This window comes from Lutzomyia longipalpis, chromosome 2, assembly GCF_024334085.1.
Source record: "Lutzomyia longipalpis isolate SR_M1_2022 chromosome 2, ASM2433408v1".
In the NCBI taxonomy this organism is placed as follows: Eukaryota; Metazoa; Arthropoda; class Insecta; order Diptera; family Psychodidae; genus Lutzomyia; species Lutzomyia longipalpis.
In genome coordinates, this window is record NC_074708.1 from 13,858,540 (window position 1) to 13,884,604 (window position 26,065).

At 34.9% G+C, this 26,065-nt stretch overlaps 2 protein-coding genes and 1 long non-coding RNA gene across 4 annotated transcripts in view; 1 reads left to right on the forward strand and 2 right to left on the reverse strand.

The window, feature by feature from the left end:
- The window catches only part of LOC129790784 (protein expanded), a 32,809-nt gene extending 8,941 nt beyond the window's left edge, over window positions 1-23,868 (reverse strand). Inside the window, exons 1-4 of the mRNA XM_055828505.1 lie at window positions 23,853-23,868; window positions 23,308-23,724; window positions 3,676-3,809; window positions 3,438-3,583 (exon numbers count right to left, since the gene is read on the reverse strand). Of these exons, the coding sequence (XP_055684480.1) occupies window positions 3,438-3,583; window positions 3,676-3,767 (238 nt within the window). The 5' untranslated portion in view covers window positions 3,768-3,809; window positions 23,308-23,724; window positions 23,853-23,868. The remainder of the gene's footprint in view (window positions 1-3,437; window positions 3,584-3,675; window positions 3,810-23,307; window positions 23,725-23,852) is intronic.
- Window positions 1-26,065, reverse strand: part of LOC129790795 (glutaredoxin domain-containing cysteine-rich protein CG31559-like) — a 383,040-nt gene that overhangs the window by 246,381 nt on the left and 110,594 nt on the right. The gene's annotated exons all lie outside the window — the stretch shown is intronic.
- On the forward strand, window positions 21,913-22,568 carry LOC129790811 (uncharacterized). Its single transcript, XR_008750627.1, has 2 exons — window positions 21,913-22,282; window positions 22,406-22,568. It is a non-coding gene; the product is annotated as an uncharacterized LOC129790811 (long non-coding RNA).

A 26,065-nucleotide genomic window follows, 5' to 3' on the forward strand; every position in this document is an offset into this window, starting at 1 on the left:
AATGAGGTAAATTGATGAAAAATTCCGTGCTTTCTTTATAAGAAAATATGTAGGTACCCAGAAATTAATTTAAATCGGTTCATACACGCATTATTAAGTGATTAAAATTAAATCGAATTCTATGTAAAAAAAATCCAAATAAAAAAAAAACGTTTGATTTAAATGGAGGTAAATTATGTAGTTTAGATTAGCTATTAGTTTAGTCTAAATTAATTAAATAATCAGATTCAGATTAAAAAAAGCTGTACTAAATCACAGCTAAAATTGATTATATTTGGTTAGATATCTTATACAAGAAAATGAAAAATCTGTTAATTTAAAAAAGAGAAATAGAATTAATTAACATCATTTACCTAATAAAACAAAGAATTGAAATAAAAATTGCTATAAATAGAACCAAAACAGATAACTGGTTAATTTAAATTTGGTAGAAGTCAAAAACTTTAAAACAAATCTAAAAATAACTAACAGTTTATCTAAAACTGAGAGAAAATATTAAAATAAACCAATTCAAAATTAGATAAAATTCCTTTCTAAGAATAAGCAGAAATTCTTAAATTCTTGGTTCTTAACCGCAAATTGCATTTTCATTATAAAAACAAATTTAGATAAAAAAATAAGTCTTTTCAGATATCCAGAAGAGATTTTACAAGATATCCATAAATTATCATCTAACAACACTCCCAGACTTTTAAGTGGGTGCTAACACAAAAGAAGAAGTTTATCTTGTAATAGAGTTTGCATAAATTTTTGAGTTCTTTTTCATTTCAATTCATTGCATAAAACAAACCAAAGACTTCGCGCGCGAGGTTTCTTACTTGATTGAGTTTCACGAACGAGTTTGACCAAAAAATATTGAAAGAAGCTCTTTTTCAGTTTCTCCGCATGTTTATTTCTTCTTGCAAGAGGAGCATAAATTAATTGCTGAATTCATCAGTGGACATATGGAAATATTGCCCACGCTATTGATTGTTAAATGAATTTTTAAAATGAAATTTAAGAAAAGAAAAGATGCTGGAGCCCTGTGTATGCTGTGGAAAATTAGCAATACATTGAAATTCATCGAAAATAAATTCCTTCGTGATGAAATTTTGGCAAAAAATGGGGAGGATGGCCAAAAGTAAGGTGGATTTTTTTCTTCAAACCGACGAGCACTAATTTACTGAAATTTATTTTATTGCTCTTCATAATTTGAGCCGCGACGAGCAACAAAAAAAAATAATTTTCTCTGTGTGTGCCACAATCGTTGGTGTTTTCATTTTTTTTTGCCTTCTTCATTCGTGTCTCTTGAATTTCTGTATATTTCAGCATTTTCCATCGCGGGGTATCTTATTTTAATTTTATTATAGGCACACACATTGATTTTTTTTTATAACCCATACCTCGCGCAATTTATTTATTCATTTCTTCGCCGTGGTCTCTTCTCCGACTGGGCCGCATTCCTTTGCCAAACAGCCCATCATAAAATATAAAAACACATCCCAACAGATTCATCGAAAAATCTTATACAAGACACATTCTCTGTGTATATCTGTGGCCAAAGCCCCACTTATATGTATAGCAATATAAGCAACTTTTGAATGCCGCTGCTGCTGCTGTTGCTCTTTTGCTTCGGGCATATATAATGAAAATAAAACACCACGGAGGCTGCCCAGTAAGATTGAGAGAGAGAGGAGAAGAATCTCGAAAGAATGCTCACAACACCACAGAAAACTCTTCCAAAGGAACATAGCAGCTATACCGAGGAACCCTTCATGTAGTCAAAGAGATAAATTCGGTATTTGGTTGTTGCATAAATTCGGGTACATATTGTTTTTAATTTACTTTCATTTTAAAATAATCGATTGAAAAAAAAGCTTTGAATTCAATGAAAATGCGCACAAATAATCGAGTGAAAAATAATAAGGAAAATACAATCAGAAAATTTAAAAAAAGAAAGCTTTTTCTACACATAGAAAAATAATTTAACTTATTAGAGTTAATCGTGCCACATAATTATTAATTTAACTAACTGAATTTTATTACGTTCTTAGAATTATTAAATCCTATATTCCTTTTGAATTTAAAATCAAATTACAATGAATTGTTCTTCAAAAAACATTTTTTTTAAAGACAACAAGAAATAATTTTATTGAAAAAAAAACTCCAAATCCCTAAAAAAAATATGTTTGTATGACTCTTTTAATAACCCCCGAAGAGTTTAAAGCAACAAAAAAAACTAACATCTGATATCTATTGTAGAACTTTATAAAAATTCCAAACTACTTTTCTGTTCACATCCCAAAATCCTCAATCACCCGAAATGGTAGAGAAAACATGTTGGACGGTTTGGTTTGGAACGCATGGCAAAGAACACCTCAACCGAGTCCAATTGAGCATCACGGCTTGCTATATATTTCATTGTGGCCGGAGTTATATATGTGTGGCGCGGATACATAATATAAAGCTGAAGGTACATAATACGAATATTCGGAATGGAATCTCGAGACGTAAGACGCGTGTTTGGTAATTCAGGTAGCTGCTGGCTCTGAGCGCAATTATGGACGAGCCAATGTGGGATCCGCGCCATCCGCGGGTGTGGAAGCAGGGCGAGGGAGGGGGGTAACCGTGGTCTGATGGGATATACGGTCTTCTTCTTGTTCTGGCGGCCGCTGGCGTAGCGCAAGTCATTTGTTTGAACCGCGAGCTGAGGACAGAGAATTACACACGTTGTGGTGGAAGAGGTTGGGAGATGATGTTGGAAGATAAAGTGTCTTTTTTCAGGCTCTCTCTCTCTCTCTCCACTCTCTTGGTATGTATAACTCGGCTATTTACATGAGTATGTACAAAACACACCATGCCCAACTTCACGTCCCGAAAACGACGCGCGGGCACCTCTGCTTGCTCCGTGGTATGCTCTCCAAAACGACCTCTGCATGTTGAACCACACAAAAGGGGCGCGCGTTGGGGCAAAAGGGGAGATAGCTCCACGTAATGTTTATGACTGAAGCCAAAAATTTTTCTTGCAGGGTTCCACACCAAATAAACACACTGCACATTTTTTTTTCATTCGTTGCTGTTGTGCCAAAGCGAAATGTGGAGACGTGATGATAAAATTTAGCATTCATTCGTGTTTTTTTTGTTCTTTCAATTCATCCCATCTGCAACATGTAGCATTTTTTGGGGTATTGCAATGGAATGAATTTTGAATTTTTTTCCGTAAGAATTTTGAGAATTATTTTGGTAAAATGGGGTTGAATTTTATGGGGAAAATCGGGAAAATTGTCCATGACAAAATTATAGACAAAAATAGCATTGAAGGAGCAAGGGAAGAACATGAAAATGCTGAATTTCCGTGGAAAATTATTAATTTTGTAGTAATTAAGACAAAAGACTTCTATGCACGTTGAAGAAACGAACCCGAATCTTAATGAAAAAGTAGAGAATTTTCATTTTACCTGTGAGAACAGCCAGACCGAAGAGTTCTGTATCGAGCATACCCTGCTTGGCAAAATGAAGGCATGTCTGTGCATAGACTTCGCGTACGCGACTCTTGGCTTCTACTAGAAAGTAAAGAGTGCGCGCTTGTGGTGTACCCAGCAGTCTATTTATTTAGGAGAAAAAAAAAACACGTGAAAGAATCAATGCGGGGGCAGTGTGAAGAAGTCAGGTAATACGCATAGATGTGCTACATACCTTAGCGCTAGGAATCTTGCACCTGGACACAGTGGGCGTGTGGGTGGCGCGCAGACCTCGAGGGGCGCGCTGACGGTACAAAAAGCTCGCATGCTGCATCGTTACCAGCTGCAGTAACTCTCATGAAGTATTTCCTGCAAAACAGAACAGAGAGAGATTCATTTAAATTTTATAAGACAAAAAAATTCATTAAACTTGATGACATCAACGCTAATTACAAATAACAACTGCGCGTGGAATGTGCAGCAATTGCGATGCCCCCAAAATACTTGGTGGAAAAGGAGTGGTGTGATAAGACGTGGAGCGCGGGAAAAAAGAGGCGATATTTCCGCAATTCCACACAACACTAAAAATTGGCACGATGATGGTCTTCAAACGAGTTGCGCCAGCACCAGTAAAATCATGAATATTAATTTTCATTTTATTATTCAGATCGATTGCAATTGGAATGAAAAGTGTGGGCATTTTTTCACGATTTTCTTTGAATGGCGAAAAAAAACAACAACGAAGAGAAGAAATAAATGCGTGGAATTCTGCCGACAGCGGCAATCAAATTGGTATTAAAGCAATTCAATACACAAATAGCACATTAAACATTGGCGATTGTGCGCGATTAGGTTTAACATATGACACTTTAGCTTCTGCCGTGGAATTTCAATAATTCAGTGCTTAAGGATGCATAAAATTGCATTTTCATAGCACTTACTAGCTCCCCATATAGACAACTCCAGCAAAAATTATAATTGTTGGAATGTATATATATGGGGTTAAGCTTGAGGAATTTATTATGCATTTATACCTACATAAATAAACTCTCTGCTTGCCTTTTGTAAACATCAGCAAATTGTTGCTAAATTATTTATTTAATTGAATAAAAAGAATCTAAATAAAGCTCTGCATTTATTGTGTCTTTTTCTTAGAAGGAAATGGGAGAATTGTAAATTAAAAGCTCTTAGTTCTTCAATAATTTTTTTCTTTAAACTTTTGTGCTTTGAAAGCTCTAAATTATCAGCTAAAACTTCCTCTCTCAGAAATTCTCTTGAAAATAAGTCATAGTTGTAATGAAAATTTTAATGAAATTAAAAGAAAGGAAGTCTATGTATTACCTGGTCTATTACAAGAATAAAATTATTCACACGTACAGCCATAAAATTCTTCTTAACATTTTTTAAAGAATTTTCAATGAATAAAAAGGCGTAAAACGACACACATTTTCCAACAAGGTTCTCAATTCAAAAAGAATTATCTACGCATATTTTAGAAATCTCCACCAAAACCACAAAAGATCAATCTTCTCCGGAGAATGTTTGGAGTGAGTCATATGAGAATTCTCTAATATAGTTGATTTTACATTCCTGTGGAATCTAAATATTGAGGAAATTCCACAAATTCTCATGAAAAAAAATGACGCATTTGCTGATGAAAATGAGATGTTCTCTCAATGAGAGAATAATTTTTCATTCCATCATTAAGCTTTTAGATAAAGTATCAAACCTCACGCAAACTATGCAGTGCTTAATGAGAATTAAGAAAACAATTTTCTTTTGAAAAATAAATTATCGGCTGATTTTCCCAGAGGTTTTGTATTGAATTTCACCTTGAAATGTCCACGAAAATATTTTATTGTATGAACGTTGATCCCTTATGGAAGTACATAACCCTTTTAGTCAATTTTAGCTTTAATTAATTTTCTTTTTTCGGTATTGCTTTATGACTTTTTTTTAACACATAGAATAAATCAATTTGACTCTAAAATTCACTAAAATTTATTATTTTAATATTTTTATTAACTTTTAAAAATTTCTCAGTGACATTTAAAACTTAAAGATGGAAAAATTTCCCAAGAGAGCAAAATAAATTAAAATAGACAATAGGAAGAATGAAGAATGGTCTAAATAAATTCACCTGGGCCCGTGGTCTGCCAGGGGGCTGTGTGAGTATATAGCAAATCGTAAAGATTAAGGCAATGGCGGGTATACACGTGCGTACGTCACAGCGTGTTTTCTTCATTGTATTCGCGTCTTGTTAATTAACAAAGCATAACTATGGCGATTGGAATGACAAGGTCAGAGTTGTTGTGTCATCCTCGCGCAGTCCGGTGGTGCGACAAAGTGTGACAAGTTTGATTTGTTTTCATGCTCAATAATACGCAATGGAATGCCAATTGATGCCATCCCAACATAAAGTCAAATGGGGATCGCCGATCATCGGTGTGGTGGAATATGATCCCTTGTGGATACTTTTAAATGCTTCTGAACACATCAATAGCCCATCATCATTGTGGTCAATTGCTGCACATTCTTTGGGGATAAATGTTAATGTGCTCCATGTGGTGTCACTCAATAAATTACCAAAGGAATCATTTCAATGACAGAGCATAAAAATACATAAAAAAAACGGATGAAGATCAATTTTTCTCTGTCAATCTATCTTTATGAAATAGAAAGCGATCTATTTTAATTCAATAACAAATCCAAGCAAGTCTTTCGTACAGCATACATATACTTTTTATATGTACATTTTATGTTATATATGGTACATTTTGCTATATATAATTCTGCGTGCTATGTAATGTGCAACTAGTTTCATTCGAATTGCAGGAAAGATGACGCCATAAGAATTGCATTCTCACTGGCAAAGTCAGAGAGCTATCGCCTATTAACGTGCACACCAAGTTATAAGCTACTGAACTGGATTCTTACACACATTTTCATTTACATATGGTTGGAATATTTTCAGCATCCATAAATTCCATCTCTCTTTAGAGAGCATCGTCTCTTTGGGATTGGAAAATTAAAATGCAACGATATCATTATATTTATTTTATAAAATGGCGATAGGTATTTATTTTAAATTGCCCCACAGTGCAACTACATAGCAAAATGCCGTGTAAACTCGTGAGTGCATCCTAAATTCCAAATTTTTTTTCTTCTTTTATAGGTAGTACATATAACCCCGCACATTGCGCAGAAAACATCTCAAACGCGGGCATTTTCTCTTGCCAGCACGCTGTACACATTGTAACACTTTATGCCAACATTAATGCAAATTGTTAACCCTTCACTTCATTATCCCGTCACATTGGATGGCAACAATGTTGCATGGAGATTTTCTCAAACAACACGACCTCCATGCACCTCACAGTTTCATCCGACAGCCAATTAAATGATCTCCTTTTATTTTTATCTTTTATTTTTCGTTATATTTCTTCTCACCATTGGATCGTTTTTACCATCAACACTTGAAAAAAAAATTGCAATTTGTTCTAAAAACAACGACCCATGGCAGTATGTTGTAGAATGGATAGAGTAATTTATGTTAAACACGCATTTAATGTAACACATTTATGAGAGCGAAGAAATTCTGATGCAACACCCGCTAAGAATATTTTGAGATTAAATAGCATTAAAATGGGAATGCTAAAGCATGGATTTTTTTGCTGCAAGTTATGTTATTTAAAATCCATGCTGTTTTAAATGGAGTGCAATGAAATGGGTTTTGCTGTGCAAATTCTTCTATTAAATGCTTTTCTCATTTAAAGAGCTATACCTCCCCACCCTCCTCTTGCTCTTGCGCGTACCAATCTTAGCATATTCGAATGCAATAATCAAGTATTTGTGGAGTGAAGAATTTTTAGTACGAACCAAGAATGTTGTACAGAGAGTGTATAATTTGAATAAATTAAACTAAAACTGCTACATGTCCACCAAGAATTTAAAATGCAAAAGAAAGGTCATTGAACATTGAAAGGTCACTGTCAACATCTTATGATTATGCAATTAAAAAAAAAACAGTCTTTTAACGTTCTTTTGTATGTTGGATATCAAATTGTAGGTTTTAGAATTTCATTGGAAATCTTGGAAGGTTCCTAACGTTAAGTTGCATAACATTAAAGGTCTTATGCTGAGAAATTTCAAGAGAAAACTAAGAATATTAGCTAAAGAAAAAGATTTAACCCTCTGTACGCCAGTGGCTAGATTCTGATGTGAAAGACAGCTTTTCCTTCACAATTTTCCTACATTCTTGTGTAAATGTATTTGTGTTAAAGAAATCCATTCTTCTGAAAGAAATCTCAGCGCTGAGCCCTTTATGAGAGTGTTCCTCGCGCGGTTTTTGAAGGGTTAAAAAAATATCTTTTAAATATTTTGCTAAATTGTAGGTCAATTTAAGGGGGTATTCAGAATTTCAGTTTAATGTGTAAAAATTCTTGAATAACTTCACCACAGTCTATTAATCCTAATATCAAACTCACGTTCGCATTATAATTTTTTAATGCTGAGGAATTCCAACGAAAAGCTGTAGCAAAATTGAAGATTACAATTTTTTTTTTTTTTTTTTTTACATCTTCAGCACGAAATGTAATTTGAATAGAAGGCAAGAGAGAGAGAGAGAAAGAAAAAAAAAATTCTTTGCTGTTTAAAAAAAATATATAATGTGTAAATTATACGTTTATGGTAGGGAGAAGGAATAATTTCATGTAAATCTCTTTTGAAATATTAACCATTTTTAAATATGCCGTGAAGAAATGATGTCAAGAGAAGAATAAGAAAAGAATGTCTTGCACAACACAGTAGCTAATTCTTCTCTTGAGCCCGGACGATGTGCGCGGAGGGAGTGAAACGCTGAGGAATTCCGTGGCTAAATCAAATTTATACCCATGGCAACACACCACAAGAGATGGTGCCCTTGAACGTGGAGTGACCACGCAGAAAGAATCACCTCCAACACACAGTCAAAATACATTACATATTAAGGTTTGTTTGGTTGAGGGAACAGAAAGAAGAAAAGAGAGCCCAATGGAATGATGGGGCGATGGTGCGGAGAGGATGGCGAAGAAAAAGCGTGGAGTTGTATGGCATGAGAGCCAGACTTATCACACCTGAAAGTCATAGCAGTGGTACATTCCTCGGCCACAGATGGTGCAAGAAGTCATTAAAGTATAGCCCCTAGGGGGCCACGTCGAACATATTTCAGTTTGCCAGCCTCCAACTAAGCGACCTGTGAGCCACCATTTGGTTCGGCCAAAATATTTATACGACCATCAATTCATACACACACACCACCGCGCCCAGCGTCTGCAAATGGACCAAAAAAAAATGCCTTGCCCAATGCTTAAGAAACCATCTTCATCTACATGATGCGCGAGGTTTTTCAGGGCTCCACAGTAGCCGCGCGGAGTTGGGCAGCGAAATATTCAGATTCCGAACACACACGCTAATTGGCCCTTTTCACTCACCACACAGCCTCTCCTCCAGAGGCCATGCAAAAATAAAAAGAAAAGAAGCCACCAGAAAATGCACACTCTCCAACAGAATAATAATTATACCTACCTACTACACTCTCTCTCGTGAGGAATTCTTATTCCACACTCATTTAAAAAAAATTGTATATATCGCCCAGAAATCTTCTTCTTCCTGCCCAGCCCCACCTGCTTTCGTGGATGCTGCACATCCCAAACTTCATTGGCACCCCCAGGGGAGAGCAAGTTTGGCCGGAGAATGTAGGTAGCTCTACAACAGCCCCAAACCTATGGTTAACATGCCTCCCTTTGGGCTTTGAGCATGCAAAAAAAATATGAAAATTCGTGCTAATAGCCACACAAAAAGTACGCCAAAATCTAATGCGTGTTTTAGTCGAAAATTATAGACTTTTGCCTCATGGCTGGAGAAAAACCGGAAAATGCCCTTCATTCATGATTGAGCACACTTCTCTGAAATTCCTCTCAATCTTATACATTTTTGTAAATCGGTGCGCCCACCTTTTTGCTGCAACTACATAAGTTTTGGAAGAATTTCAATATTTTAATCATGCGAACATTGGGAATTTAATTAAAACCAATTTGATTTGTTTATTGATTCCCATTTGAATACACGTGTTTTCCATTTTCCACGCATATTCACTTTTATTGGCAGTCGAAAGGGAAATTTCTCATATAGTGCGCTTAATTAAGCTTCAAGATGGTGTGTAATTTAAAATAAAATTATGAATAATTTAAATGAAAAATAATTTTCTTGTTTTTTTTTTCACTGTGGATGGTGAAAGATGCAAGATGCTTTCAATGGGCGGAGTTCATTATAAGCTTGATCATATGAAAGCAATTCGATTAATATGAAAAGCATTAAAGAAGTGGTCCTATCACTTAAATTGATTTAGAATTTATTTGTTAATGATTTTTGGCCTGATTCGTTTTAATAATATTTAAAGAAAATTAACAAAAAAACGTCCAGAATTTTCTTGATTTTTGATTGAAAAATTAAGTCTTTAATTTCTATGACTTAAGTTAAAAAAAAAAAGACTAAGAAGTCGCTTAATTTTAGATTAATCTGAGCGATATTTTTAATTCTTTATGCGATTAATAAAGAAAATGTTTAAGAACTTTAAATCATATAACGCAAAAATCATTGCATGATTTTTAGTGATTATAATGTTAATCTAATCACTTTATGATTGCATTATTTTACCTACTGTGGGGCTATTTTGTAAGAAATTTTGCATTAGTTAATTTAATGCAATTCACATTTTGTATTACATTTAAAAGATATTCAAGAATAGAAGGAATTGAATTAATGGAATTAATAATAAAGGAAGAAAACGATGTGAGGAGGGAGGAAAGTGCCCGACACTTCTGCCGTGCCATTTGCAAGGCAAAAATATCAATTTTATCTTGAATGTTGAATAAACAAAGCCTTAATGAGGAATTATATTCAGTGAGTTTGCGTGTATAAAATATTCAGACGAGAAATTGCCTCTTTTTAGCTCTTCAACTGTTGGCATTCCATCGACATAAGGAGCCAAAAAGAGTGCGCGCGAAGAAGTGAAGACTTGTGGTTGTGAGGAATTTTTCTTATCTTCCCCATCATCTTCGTCCACACTGTCCATCCATCAGTCATTCCATCATCGTAGCTCCATTTGTGTACCCCGAAACTTGGCTCAACCCATCGCACTCCCCAACAATTTTGCCAACACGAATGAGGCAAAAACTCGCGGAAATATTCATTTACGTGCGAAAGATCATTAGTCAGAAATTTCATTTGAAGGTCAAATATGCAGAAATGGTGGAAAATGCAAAAATGCCCGCGTGACAGTGACAAATAACTCCTCGCGATCCTCTGAACACAGCTCTCCCCTTCGTATCTCCCCGCATTCCCCGCGCCTTATGCCAAAAGAGAGTTGATTTTTGTTGCCCAAGATGGACTTGCGATGGCCATTTGGATGCCATCCACGAGAATTTCCTATGCACAAGGCGAGAACTGACTTAACTGGAGAGATGTGATACCTACATTTATGTATATATGGGGACTTTATAAAGCACGATCGTTCGCTCTGCATGAAACAATTTCCCTCGGGCTATGAAACTTTTCGATGGTTGCGTCACTTCCCAAGCAGAAGCATCTCTTGGGCAGCCGCGCACACAGCAATTATAGTCTCGTAATTCATAATTTCTTCAAAAAAATTCCCCTTATGCCCAACCTTTTTTGGACAATTTAAATTTCACGTTCATCTGTGTCAATTTCCTCAACTTCAATTGCTCGCATTTTTTTCAAATTATAATCTCATTTTTAAATTTTCCTAAAAATCTACATTTTTAAAGATAAAAAAATTAAATAGAATTTTTGTAATTTGCTAAAAATAAATTACTTCCAAGTGAATGCCACAAGAAACTATTTTTGGAAATATAAATAAATTCCAAAAGCTGTGATTCATTCAATTTTTTAACTGGTACCTATCTCCATAATTTTCAAAGCTTAATCACATTGCGCGTTATGTGCAAAAAAAAACATAAAGAATGATGGAAAAAATCTCTGTGGCACATTTAGTTTTAATTTTATAGCATGGAGTCCAGCACCGTAAAGAGGAGAGAATTTGAATTGATTTCAATGGATTGTTTAGTGAATGAGGAGCACAATAAAATTCCATTGAGTACAATAAAAAGTTTTGAAATTTCAGCACCGCCCTCGAATAGAAATTGATCATTGGGCAAATATTTGCTTGGCGCTTTTGCAGTTCACACATTCGATGAAATACACACCGCATATTGGCTTGAAGAGTGTCACTATGGCGTGGTGTGGATGTACTCTCACACAGCACTTGCCGCATTATTTAATATTAATCATCAAATGTTTGTCCATTGATGATTTCACGTATCGCATGAATAAATCACATCCGACTTGGTATATAGTCACATAATGCAAGGAGGAGATAAACTCAACTTTATGGTGCAATGAATTTATTTATCAGATCACTTTTTTATCCGTCCGGTTAATGACCGCGATTTTTCGCATGCTCTCCACTAAAAGAACCAAGAAAATTTAATATGCAGACCTGGCGGAAAGGTATTCAACATATTCACGCTATTTTATGACACTTTTTTTCTTCTTCTTTTTAACACTGTGATTTTTTTTCTTTCGCTCTAAAGCACAATCACGCAGAGACAGTAAAAAAATCCATATGTGTGTCTGTCTATATTGTCTCAAAAATACGAATAGAGGATGTTTTTTTAATATAAATTTTCTTCAGTCCAAAGAGTGTGATCAATTTTGCAAGGTGCTCGTATTATAAATCACAAGATATATATACAAAAGCTTAAGGCCAAAAGCTTATCAAATTGAGCTTAGATTTACAAGTTTGGTTCTCTTTGGGAAAAATTTATTAGTTAACGATAAAATGATTGCATATATTTGACGCCACATTGTGTTCTCATTGTGAGAATTAGACCAATTTAAACGGGCCACGATTTCCTCACGACACACTGCGGGAAGGTTATTTTCAGGTGTGGCACCTTACCTAAACTTCTGGACGACATTTCCCCATATATGGGAGGGAGATATTTTTGATGTTAATTTTTGAGATTAAATTCCTTTGGCTCTTCTTTTACGACTTCTCTAATATATTACACGCGGGGTTAGATTTAATTTACTTTGGATAATTAATCGGATTACATTGGACGATAAAATAAGAGACTAATAAATCACGCAATTTAAAGATTATAGCAATTAACTATAAAGAGAATTAAAGTGTAATAAAAAAATTAACATCCAATGATATTTTTCTGCATTCTTGAGAGATTTTTTCCAAGGGAGATATTACGGATGAACGTACAATAAAAATTATATAGGATTTTTCACAAATTTGTTGCTTTTTATTTAATATAGTATGTTCTTTAGAAATTTCGTAAAGAAAATTAAATCTAAAGAAATTCAGAAAATCGGAATTGTTGGAAATTCAGAAAATCAGAAGCTAGAAATTCTAAAGGTAAATAAATTCGTTAAAACTCTGAAAATTTGGAAAATTAATTTGTAAAAAATAAAGAAATTTAATTTTCAGGTTTTAGAAAACTTTCAAATTAAAAAAGCTACTGTTAGAAGTAAAGAAAAAGTCTCTTGCTGTCTTTTCATCATTTTTTTTTCTAAAATCTAGAAACTAATCTGTTATTTCTAGAAAAGAAAAGCTCTTGGAAGATATTTCTTTATAACTCTTTAAAATAATTCTTATAATCATTATTTGATTGATCAACTAAAGACATAAACTCAGATTGATTTTAGTGTTAAAATTCTCTACCTACAATCATTGATCGCGATAGATTATCTTGTTAAAGTCGATCTTTTAATTTAAAATCCCACAATTAATTCCCAGAACATTCTATAAGCATTCTATGAGCAAATGGAATGAAAAACAAGGGGAGCAACATGACGTAGACTAGATATTACAATTTTCTTGTCTTTTAGTATACCTATATATGAATTTTTAATTAATATATTCATTAAAGTATCCCTCCACCTTGTAAAATGTGCGACGAATTATAAATTTATGAATATGCTGCGGCCGAGGTGTGGTGGAAGAGCAAAAGTGGTAGATGGGGACTCCTCGTGCATCGGTGTATCCTCTTCTGCTCTTTGGGTGCGAGAAGAGTGGTGTGATAAAAAGATAAACCAGGCCGACCAGTGGCTACTGTTCAACATTCCAAATTCGATGAACTTCGCCATCACATGCAAACACACATAGTATGTACCTATGTATGTATGTTGTGTATGCGAGCTCGCGATCTCTTCAGCATCTTCTGGCAAACATCTCGAATCTTTCTTGAGAGGGAGCCAAAGCACACCACATTGCGATTCTTCTGCCACTCTACCTGTGGCACGTTGTGTCTCGTTTGTGTGGCATTTGTGGTGTGTGATGCTGAAGAAGATGCGAGATGTTGGGCAAGGAGGAGGGTAGAGGGAGATGTAGAGCCAAGCAGAATGGCAAGAAAAAGCTGCGCGTTGAGGTGAAGCTGGAGGAGCGAAGAAGAAGTAGCAATCAAGCAGCGAAAACAACGACCAGCACAACGGAGCGCGCGATATTTCGTATGCATTCTCCACGAGGTAGAAAAGAGTTACCCTGTTTTGGGTGAGGAGTGCGAGATGAAAATGATGATGGTATGAGCATGTACCATATATAAGAATTTTCGTTTCATCCTCAAGGTACATTAAGAAGTTCTTCATTCCTGTATATTCCCTTATATTGTTGCTTTTCGTGCGTTCTTCAATTCTCCACAACACACACAAGCACACAAACATCTCTCTGCCCATACCATTCTTTTCCACATATTGGAGGCTCTCTTAGGCAGTGTTCAACCTTTTGGCCTCAGGAGAGAAATCTCGCTGGTGCGCTGCCTTTTGGTATGTGGTGTCCGTCGTTTTATCGTCATCAGTAAATTCCACAGTCAAAAAGCCTTTACAAGCACAAAATGGAAGAAGAGAAGAAGGAAAGAGACAAAATCCCCATGAAGAATTTAATTCCATAGCATCTTGCATTCTTCTCATAATTCCATCTCCTTGGTGCCACAGTGTGCTCCACAACAAAACTTTCTCGCTCAACCACTTCAGCGTGCGCGGTATACTTTAGTTTTCATTTCTTTACTCGGGAAAATCTATATATCGCTCCAGCGTGTAAATATAATTTTTGGCCAATTTTTTTTCTTACCCTTTTTCATAGGGGTCTAACCCATGGGCTGTATTAAAGCAAAATTGCGATTAAATCGACGCAGATATCTCGGAAGATCGTATAGAGATTGCATGAAGCGGGATGAAGAAGATTTGAGCAGCAAAGGAGATTTGTTATCAAATTATTTTTCTTTGAAGATGAGAAGAAAAAGGCTGAGAAATTTGCGATCTTCTGAAAGTTCTTTTTGGAGACGGGAGAGAATAAACGTTCTTTATAGTATTAAATTTATTATTTTGTACTTTTTCTTTGGTGTGAGCCGTGCGCGCCATTCGGGTCGCTCAAAGTTTGAAGGCCAGCCGCATTCCACGACTCGCATGTGTACACTCGACCAAATGATCGCGTCGTCCATAAACGCGAACATAGCTATGATTCCCGCTTTTTTTCCACCATCATCCACTCAAAATTTCCTCTCCATTCTTGCATACAATACGGACATAGAGGTATGTGCGTGGATCTACACAAGACCCTATACATGAACATAATTTAAAGTGATCGTGGGACGATCGTGAGAAGGGTAGCGTGGTTTGGGGTGATTGTATGTAGCTTTCATGAATTTTCTAATAAACTACAATCACGATATAAGTAAAATCTTTGGATATGTGATCATGCGAAGATCACTTTGTCAGGATGATCAATCAGAAGGTATTTGGAATGGTCATTCAATGTCGACGAAGCACAAATATATAAATAAAAAGCCCGCATAGTCTCCGTGGCACTGCATTCTCCACCCTCAAGTGATCATGAAGGTGAAACTATTATGCACTGCATAATATGTGAAGATGATCATTGATGGAGGCAGTGATGAGTAACCACAATCGACACTCATGACAGGAATTTCCCCCATTTAATTACCATAAGAAGAATTAATTAACTAAACTAGTGAAATGATTCGGAATACCATAAATTCCATAAACTCAAACAAAAATATGTCTTACGATCACAGTATAAAGCGAAAAATATCGATCGCATCGCTTGCGATGGTAATGAAAGTTTTCACACATTGGAATTTTCTTTTTTCAACGGAATTTTCTTCTTCACTTGAGAAGTCAACGAAAAAATCAAATGATCGTGTATGATGATTATTTTGACGTGCGTGATTGTTTTAAAAATAAATTAGACGTGATAAATGTTTAAAATTCCTTTCCACGTGGTTTGAAAGGAGTCTAGTTATTTTTATGCATAAAATTGACTATAAAACTTTTTTTTTATAAGAAAAATCGTTTATTCAAAAGAAAGAATTTCTTTCCCATAGAATCTACATCATAATGCCTTTAAAATTCTTGCAATTTCATTGAAATTCTTTAAAATTAATTATATTTTTTTTAGAGATAATTCAATGAAATATTCAGAAAATACATACCATCGCAATGTAATATGTATAACGATGATGCATGAAAAATTATGTACAATGTAAAAAATTCCCAGGGAAAAATGCACGGTGGGGACAAAATTGCATGTATAAGAGTCTGTGAAGCAATATCGAATTGAATGGATGGAATTTGGGAATTCCTTCATTCTGTCGAAAAAGGCACACCAAGTCTATAATTATTGTCATTATGAGTTTGTTATTACATGAGGGGAGAATCACAATTTTCACCCGGAACCCAAATCCAATTCCTGAAAATTGGTGTGTACCCATCAATTGGAGAGTCAATTTTTTTCGGTTACTTCTTCTTCGGGATGTCTTTCTGAGAAAACGGGGAGTGCGAGAGAGACCAGAAAATTATCCCCAAGGCTATTACATTCATTGGTGGTGTTTTTGTGAGGTGTATACCAGTGAAGATGGTATGTGATGAAAAAGAACACCATCTTGTGGTAATTTTTTTTTTTGAGTTCTCTCTTGACTAAAGAGGAAGCTCCTGGATAATCGCACATCGCACGCAATCGCCGAATTAGGGAGTTCTGTGGTGGATTGAGGGGTGTCCGCACAATTTCCTCAACAACACAGAATGAAAAAAGAAAAATATAAAATTAAAAATCCCCATAGGGCATTTTGATGGTGTGTCCCCTGCCAGTTGCCCGTACTCTGCATAAACTCCTCACACATCATCTTAGGGATCAACTAAGCAATTGCCTCAAGGAGTGTGAGGAATGATTCCACTGGTGGAACTCATCTCTCTCTCTCTTACTCTCCAAAAGAACTCACCTCCATCACCCCCCTTGTGAACGGATTCTAAAACCTTCCTTCAACTTTATTACCATTTTATAATATCTCTGTCACGTTTCAATTCCGACATTTCTTCCAATCAAACGTGGCTCCAGTGCGCTCTCCTCTCTACACTGCGGCTGTTTCACCTCCATACAGTCTCCAACATATTGTGGAATTTTTATATAAAATTACATACCATATAGTCATTCAGTATGCTACATATAGGACCGGTCTATGGATAGTTTCTCTGGCTCTTCCACCACAAACATACATATATGTAGGAGAAAAAGACTTGCCTATAAGCAAAACCATAAAAGTACATTGCATATGAGCAAAGATATGAGCCATATAATAACATGAAAGAGAGAGAGTGAGATGGGAATTGTAAAACACTGAAACATGAGTATAAATTTATTATCAATTCTATACTCGTATCGAGGGGAATGATCAAAAATTTCCAACTCACAGAATGGAAATATGTATGTACAACAACACACCGTAGCGGCCATCTCTCTCTCGTGGTTTGTGGAGTCGCGAGTCTTCCTCTTCATCCACACTATATGTTGTACACATAGTACATAATGCGGGTTTTAAGTTGAAGAAGAATCACCGTCGTGTCACATACAGGACGCTAATGTGTGAGAAAAATGATCACCCGCTCCTCCTTATGCTGTTTTGTTATGGGGAGCCAGATCAACAATATTCTTGCCTTAATGCCAATCTAATGAAGTTCCAACTTTAACCATTACTTTGGTTATTACAGTAACCCAGTTTGCGACTCGTTCAGCAACTATATGCCCCGTTCGATGACGACTCTCAAACTTTACAAATATGTCCAATATATATATGGTATACTACATATATGTACATATATACAATAGAGAGACCAATTGCGGAGAAAATAGCAATGACAATTGCTCATTGAGCTGTGATTTTCCCACAAAGGGGGAGACGACATTTTTGACATGAAAAGATGTGGAGATTGGTCATTGAAATTGGAATTTGCTCTAGAAGATGCTTGAACTTTTAACTATATTTGGAAGCTTTTATGGTTTGCTTGTAGGTTAAAGAGCTTTAAACATAGTTGGGAAAGAGAACTGATTAGTCTGTTTTTTTTTCTCTCTCTATGAGAACATTCTAAGGTCTTTCTTTTTGATTTTAAACAATTTCCCAAGAGTATTTAATCCTCTAGCTGTTGCAGAATCTGAGGTATAGTCGAAAAAAAAAGTGTTTGATAGTTATTCAAAACATTGATGTGAGGAATTATAAATGTGCATAATCTATCCATTTGCAATTTGATAGTATAATAAATAAAATATTAATTTGCAATCTGCAAACGATAAGTTTTTTCTCTCTAAAGTTGCTTAATGCAGCTGTAAAAGTTCACCATTTTCTTCTTTATCATACCCACCGCGTCAGACAAAAAGCACGTGAAGTGCAGGTATTGCAATAAAATGTTTATATTTATTAAATTTTAATTCACTTTGGCAATTTAGATAAGATTGAGGTGCGCGCACTCTGCTGAATTTAACAGTAGTTTTCTTCTTTGAATATTTCAGGAATGCCACGCGAAAAATTCTTTCTCTTGCAATTAATTTTCATACATTGCATTACGTACCTTTTAAGGTTAGAGAAGCTTTTTTCTCTTCCTCTCTGAAGAAGCATCTAAAAGCTTCAAATGTTTGTTCAAAAATAATTCGAAAAAAATTGCAAACTGTCTGAAAAAATGGAAAACTGAAATAAATTGGAATTTGATGCCCTAGAACTTGGTTATAATATGATTTAGGAGAAGAAAAAAATTCCATTGGAGCGTGAGTGCAATTGCAGATTGGCGTTCGTCATTTTCAACAGACGCTAATGCGTTCATAAATACATTTTATGGCCTCGTAATTTATTTTAATACCATATAAGAATAACACATATCGCAACATAATCCACTTCCCCGTGACCCGCGGACAGAAAAAAGTCAACCAGGGCAGCTTGTCGATGCAAAAGATTATTATATACAATCTATACGGGCCTAAATGCCACAGTGTGGTGGTATAGCTGAACTAATGGAGTGTGCGTGAGTTGCATATTTTAGCAATTTCACGTGGAATTGCACACAACTCTTGAGAAATGCTCTGATACTAGTTGGAATCGATGGAAAATTTCTCCGCGCGACTATTTTCACTTCCTCGTGGTGTGTAGTATGGCGTGTACAAAGAATAATTCAAAGCGACCAGTTTTAGTGGCAGTGAAAATCATCTCCTTTAACTCAGCTATATACATTCCTATAATCTTTTTTTCACATTGGAATAGAAATAGAGCTACAATGCTAAATTATGGGATTAATTAGAGTTAATGTAAGGACTAAGCAGCTGAACTTTTTTAAATATTTCAAACCTATCAAATAAATATATTTTTATCTGAAAATAATAAAAGAATAATCATAATATCCAAAATTTTCATTGTATGAAAACTTCTTTTAAAAAAATCTCTATTTCTTTATAAAAATCATCAGAAATAAGTATTGGAAAAAGCGGGAAAAAGAATAACAAGTCCCTAATTTTGGAATTCTTCTATATATTTATTAAATTATTTAAAGAATATAAATAAAGCCAGAAAACAGAGTTGTTTGTGGAAATGAAGATAAAAATTATCATCTAGAAGAGACAAAAATCAAAATTGTGACGTCATTGTTTAAATTTTTGGCCAAATTGTCATGAGTTATAAAAGACGACCATAGATGTTTGTTCCGCAGAAAAAAGGAAGTCTCTTAAGAATATTTCTATTCTTTTATTGATTCTCTACAAGCTTACGCGTACCCAGATTTATTCTTCAAATAATGAGTTTTTCATACAGGAACGAATAAGCACCTTTTCAGCTCTTTGAAGAATTATTTTAACAAACAGAATGTTTAAATGAAAATTATGCAGTAAAAGAATTATAAAGAATTTTTGAAAGTTTTAACCATTAACGTCATTTTAAGTATAATAAAATACAATAAAATGCATCCGGATATGATGGCATGGCCATTGCATCTGCCCCAAAATGAAGGATGGCCATCGCATAAATGCATTTTGGGCAGTCATTGTACCCCGTTTTGGTGTGAAAGAACCACATCTCTCTGATGCTTGTGTGTCCAATTAAATTTTATTTGCCAATCCTGTAAATTTTGTCCCCTTCGCAAAAAGGTAAAAATGGCCAATTTTTCGCGTCAAATTCCCCGGTGAAAAAAATGTGCGTTATCGTGTGGTTTTATCACGATTCGTTTGTAGGATTTGGACAGTTTGTATTTTTTCTTGCATGACTGGGTGAGGTGGGAAATTGAAGGTGTGGTGTTTAGTCGATTGAAATTGCGATTTTTTGGGTCTCGCGATTCATCAACAAGCTTTTGGACGATTGGGGCATTATATGTATATTTTGTAGGTAGGTATTTTTGCTATATGTATAGTGAAATCGTGATTCGTGTGTTTGGTGCTACTCAGTGGCATTTCCTCTCTCACTCCCACCTCTTTCGTTCAGACGATGATTTTTTTTAAATGGTCGAGGAAGGAAATTATCCTAATTAGGTGAATTTTTGAAACTTTTTTCTCGTGGTCGGAATCAATTAGACATTTTTGTGAGGAAAATTTTCTGTGTGGCGCCACCGTGAGTGTGATGAAGAGCACCCAGTAATGCAGAAATGAGGTGAAGTCATTTAAGAGCATCGCACAAGCAAAAAAAAAGAGTATTTTTATTGTATTGGCGTCCAATGAGGAGGTTTTCGGAGAAGAAGACGATGGTGGTATGAAAAAAAAAGCTCAGCGACGAACGCTGTGGCTTTTTTCTTCTTCTTTTCCACCATCGAAATTGTAAGATATACATTCGTGGCCATCCGGAGTTGGTTAAGAAGAACTTTTTGAAGAGAGAAAAAAAGTCGATGTGGAGAACTGGATGACTTTGGTGGATGAAGAAGAGTTTGATAGATGGGCAGGAGAGGAGAGAGGGACGCGAGAAGATGGGTGTATGAGGAAAAAATTGCCAGAGGCAAAGTTAATTCGGAGCCATCATTATCATGGTGATGTGGGTCTTTTGTACCCAAGCAAACTAATATTTAAATCGAAGTCAAAAAAAAAAAGCAAAAGGGGCAAAAACTTTCTTCCAAGACCGTATGGAAATTCCGGGAAATTTCTGTCAAAATACACCGCGCACATTTCATATCAATTATTCTTTCTCCACTTCCATGTGCAAAAGCTGTTTTCCCACCACGGCACCACCAATTATTTGCATTTCATGCATGGAAACCAGTAGCAATCGCTCATGTCATTTAATAATATCACTTTATGGTGTTTTCTTCGGCAACTGACGCAATATATCACTATATAGTGAAACGTATTGTATATATAGGTACATTTTCTGTGAAGTAGTTTATTTGAGATGTTCGATAACATATTGATAGGACAAGCAGTTGAAATATACAATACATATGTACATATTTAATAATTTTTATCAGGAATTTTATCGGATTTCTTGCAATTGATGATAATCAACCTTTGTCCATGTATGAAGATGTGAGCTGAGATGTACTTCAAAATTTTAAAAATTTGGAGTAAGTATACATCAAAATAGGTTAAATGTGATTAAAATTAGATTAATCTAATCAATGAAAATTTGCTAAGATAGCGAAAAAAATCATAAGATCGAGGGGCGAGGATTTATTGCAGAATTATATTTTTGAGAGAACAAAAATAAAATAAATATATCGGAAATATTTTTTTAAACTGGAAAAAATTCTATTATTTAGAATTTATTTATTTATTTTATGGATTTTTTGCCTTCATTTTCCACCACTTTAAATTTTCTTAAGATTCCTTCGACAATTGCAGAGCCTGAGATGTGTTCAAATAAATCAAAACGTCGCTGGTTCAAGCAATTAATCCACCTTCATTCTCATGCAAATTTAAAGTAAAATATCTCACAGGTAATTCAGAATCTAATCCACTAACGCCGCTTAGGCTCAGTGCGTACCTGTAAGCACAACGTGCTATTTTTACCACAACTCACCACACTGTGCAAATTCTCTAATTAATTCGGCATTAATTGCCGAGCAAAAACAATGCCTCGTGAATGGCTTCTTTTTTTCTGCTTTGCAAGTGTGAGTGAGAAAAACAAATGGATTTATCTTGCTAAGAAATCAAACAAGAGTCATTTCGCGACTTTTCCACCTAAAATATCAGATAGTCCGTGACTGTGCCTGGGGTTTGGTGTGTAAAGTGTTGGGAAGGGTTTTACCGTGGAAAGGCGAAAAAAAAAAATGAATCGCACGTTGACAATGGCTGAAATTAGAAAACTTATCACCTCATGCCCTGATTTTAAGCTTTTTATCTTTTGTTGTCTTTTCCTATTGAGTATCAACTCATTTCTGGCCATCTACTTCACCATACAGACACTCAAGCAGACTTACTGAGAGAGGCTTGTTGCTGCTCTATAAACTACTATATAGACGAGAGGGTTAGTAACCCACAAATCAATGTTGAATGCCAATTTAAGAGCATAAAGTACTGGCTGTATTTTATTGCTTATTTCAGCATCATCAACACTATATATAATACATATTCATGTTCTCTTCCTCAGGAAACACCATGGAAAATTTCTATACACCTATATAATTTTATGGAAGCTGTAGAAGAGAAAAAACGCCGTATTGAAAAGGAAAATGTTAAAAAAAAAGAATAAGTTGGTAATTTAAATGGAAAGCAATCGTTAAAAAAAGAAGTTAAATTCTAAAAGTTATGGAGTTGAGTTTTTTCTTCTTCCTCTTTTTCTCTAACCTTTTCTCGAGCATTTTCCATTGTAGGTTCCTTCCTTTGCAAAGGGCATAGGCTATGCATGTGTACGGGATGAAGTGCATTGTATATAGTTCTACTGAATGTCGCACAGTGGCATTAATTAGTGCAAAAATGTGACTATGGTGTGGAATTATTTAACATTGTTAATTTTGTGCCTTGTCGCGGTATTTTTTTCGCTTTCAATGAATAATAAATTGGAGAGAAAAATCAAATGCTGACGCAGGTAAACTGAAACCACGTATAAGCTATATATATGTACACACATAGGTACAATATAATGTGCATACCTACAGTACAGGGTGGTATTTAGTGGGGCGCAGAAAATGTGTAGAGAGAAGATGTATGGAGCAAAAAAAAACTGAGCATGGCATGAAAAAGAAATTTCCAAGCATCGTCCATTTCAGAGGAAGATACGTGAAAAATTGTATGAGAGAGAAAAATGTATGAGGCAATAAACCGATTTTTTACGGGGCTACCTGTCCAAGAATGTAGCTTGTGTGTGTTAATCAGCGACATGAAATTCCTCAGCAGTTTGCCATTTGCGCCATACAAAACCTCTCTGCCCGGAGAGACACATTCCCCAGCTCCAATGTAATTCATCGAATAACACACAACAGGGTGATACATAAAATACCGCGAAATTGTCTTTAAAGACAGAAAATTAAATAAAAGTAAAATTTCTCTTACCATTGGAGGAGAAGTTGTGAATTTCCCAAAAAAGAAGACCAAAAAATTGAGAACAAAATCCAATCGTTGCTGTGTTGAACTTGGAACAGGGCAGGGGAGGGAAAAGCTCACAAACTTTTCTTCTATATAAAATACGCGAGACACCAGAAGACGTATTTTTTGTGAGAAATTCACCAACTTTGCGGTTCGGAATGTTTTTTTTTTTTGTTAAAGAGTTTCTTTCAGCACCTGTGGAATGCGTTCCTCTCACTGTTTTCCAAATTGAAAACCTCGTGTGCAATTATGTGAGCAATATATGTACAATTTCACTCAATTTTTGCCACCTTTTGTAACAAACAAATTCCTTCTCTATTATATTGATTATACTGTTCAATAACACTCTGTGTATAAAATTGTCCGCGTGATTAATACTGTGTGCTGTATATTCACCACCAAGTCAATAAGATGATGGAGTTAGAAAGCAATTAACTCACTTGAGAATTTTTCATTCCAATCTTAAGATCTGTCTTCTTCATATGTAAGTAGAATTAAAGTTAGAACTAAACTAGAATTTTTTTTTGGAGAACAACAAAAACAGTCTTTCACGTGTTTTAACAACGAAAAAAAATATCTTTTTGCAATTTAAAAGACAAAACTTAAATGAAGAGCAATAAAAATGTCTCTTTTGTGTATCTGGGTTGTGCTTGATGTGAATAATTGATGCTCTTCCACAGAATGATTTTTTTTTCAAAAAACTTTCAAGGTGTTGGAGGAATACCTTGTCTGCTTCTTACAATTTTCTCAGTGTAACTGACATCGTGGCCAGATTCGTTAGAGCTGGCATGCCGTGAATTTGCCGCCGTCACTTCGGTACCACTATCGTACACCTTCGACATTAAACCGAAGTTAATCTTCAATTGAATTCTTGTTCTCTAACCCAGTGGAAAGAGATGCCAAATACGAATTTCCTCTTGTAAGAAACAGATGCACAAAGCACTTTGTTTGTGTGCGTAATGTTGTAAATTATTCAAAAAGGGTTTCTTAACGGAAAAAAAGGAATTACTTTAAAAATTAAAAAATTTTTTTTATCTATTTAAGAAAAAAAATGGTTCATTATTTTAAAAAGAATAATAATTTAGAGTTTTCTTTTAAACAACAGGTCATTCATTTTTCAATTGAGTCACCCTTTTTTTGGATTCCCGGTGAAAAATTAAAAGACGTTCAAAATTAACCACCATTATTTGCTGAAAAGGCCTTAAGGAATGTACATGAAATAGTATGGGTTATTTTATGGATACACTAATAAATATATTGGCCTGAGATTTTTAATTCTTCTGAGAAAATAGTTTTGAGATTTCACTAAATTTTCTTCTGAACTTTCCTGACCATTCAGCGATGCCATGATTTATAAGAGTAAGAAGAATTCAACAAGACACAAAAATTCGAATTGTGGGCCTGATGAAAAGGGTATTTTTTTCTCGAAACGTCGCTAGAATGAAAGAATATACCTATTATAAAATGAAACAGGCGCATTTTAATTGTTATTTCGGCAAGAATTTTTACAAAAATTAAAAAAAAGGTTTACATTAATCTTTAAATTATTTTTCCTTTATTAAAAAGAAGTAGATACTAAACATTATTTTACAGAAACAGTTTAAATTAATTTAATAGATTTTTATCATTTTTAGCTGTGATTCTTTTTTTAATAATGAAAAAATTTTCTACTCATCGATTTAGTTCTTGATTTAGAACATTTTAATTATAAATATTTTCCATATTATTGAGAAAAGTTCCTGTTGCTTTTGAGAGAAAAAATAGGATTAGGGAATAAAAGGAAAGTCAAATGGAGAGTAAGGGAGACAACTCCTGCCCTGGTGGATCATGCACACTATGAGATTCACACCGCGCTAAGAAATATCTATACACACTGTTTTCTCTGGAATTTCTCATAAGACCATCTGCTATTTTATGTGGCAAGAAGGCAAGAGGGCAAAGAAGGAGCAGAAAATCCTCACCATGCCACCACACCAAACTCACCGCGTTCCCCATCGTGAAGCTCCAAAGAAGATCTTGCACCGCATAAATACTTTCCACATGTAGCATTTTTTCCTTCATTTTTTTTTTTCAAATAATTCCTTCTTATCTCCCACGTTCTACGAGAAAATCTCTCTAATAGGAAAATTAATGGAAAAATAGTTTATATTTATAGGTATAGTAAAATCATATAAAAGTCATATCGGCGCTCCTTTTGAAAATCAACCCGAGTTGCGCGATATGAAATGAAGCACCTTTATTGAGGAGTTGAGATTCCTAAATATTTATAAAATGCGGTTGTTTGACATCAATTTGTTATCAGTATTCTATTTTTAAACTTTATATTTACCACTTTGGTTGCATGTTCTTGATTGAAACACTCGAATGGACAAGGCGAAGGAAAAGAACTCTTCGGGCCACTCGTGTATGGTAGACCAGACACCCTCATATTCCATGAAAATTTAATTCCTTGCTTGTTGAAGTGTTCAAAATCGAATTTATTTTATTAAAAAAAGTTTTTTTTTAAAGAAAATTCAATTAAAGGTTGTTGAAGGGCTTTAAAAACATTATTTAACCCTTGCAGGATCGAGATTTCTAACTTAAAAATTTTGATATTAATTTTATCCCAAAAAGAAAATGTTTTTAGAGTTTTATTTCGACGATCTTGAAATAATTGAAATTCCCTATACACAGGTGTAGAATTAGTTGGTATACCACAATCGTGGCATACCAAGTATTGTAATCA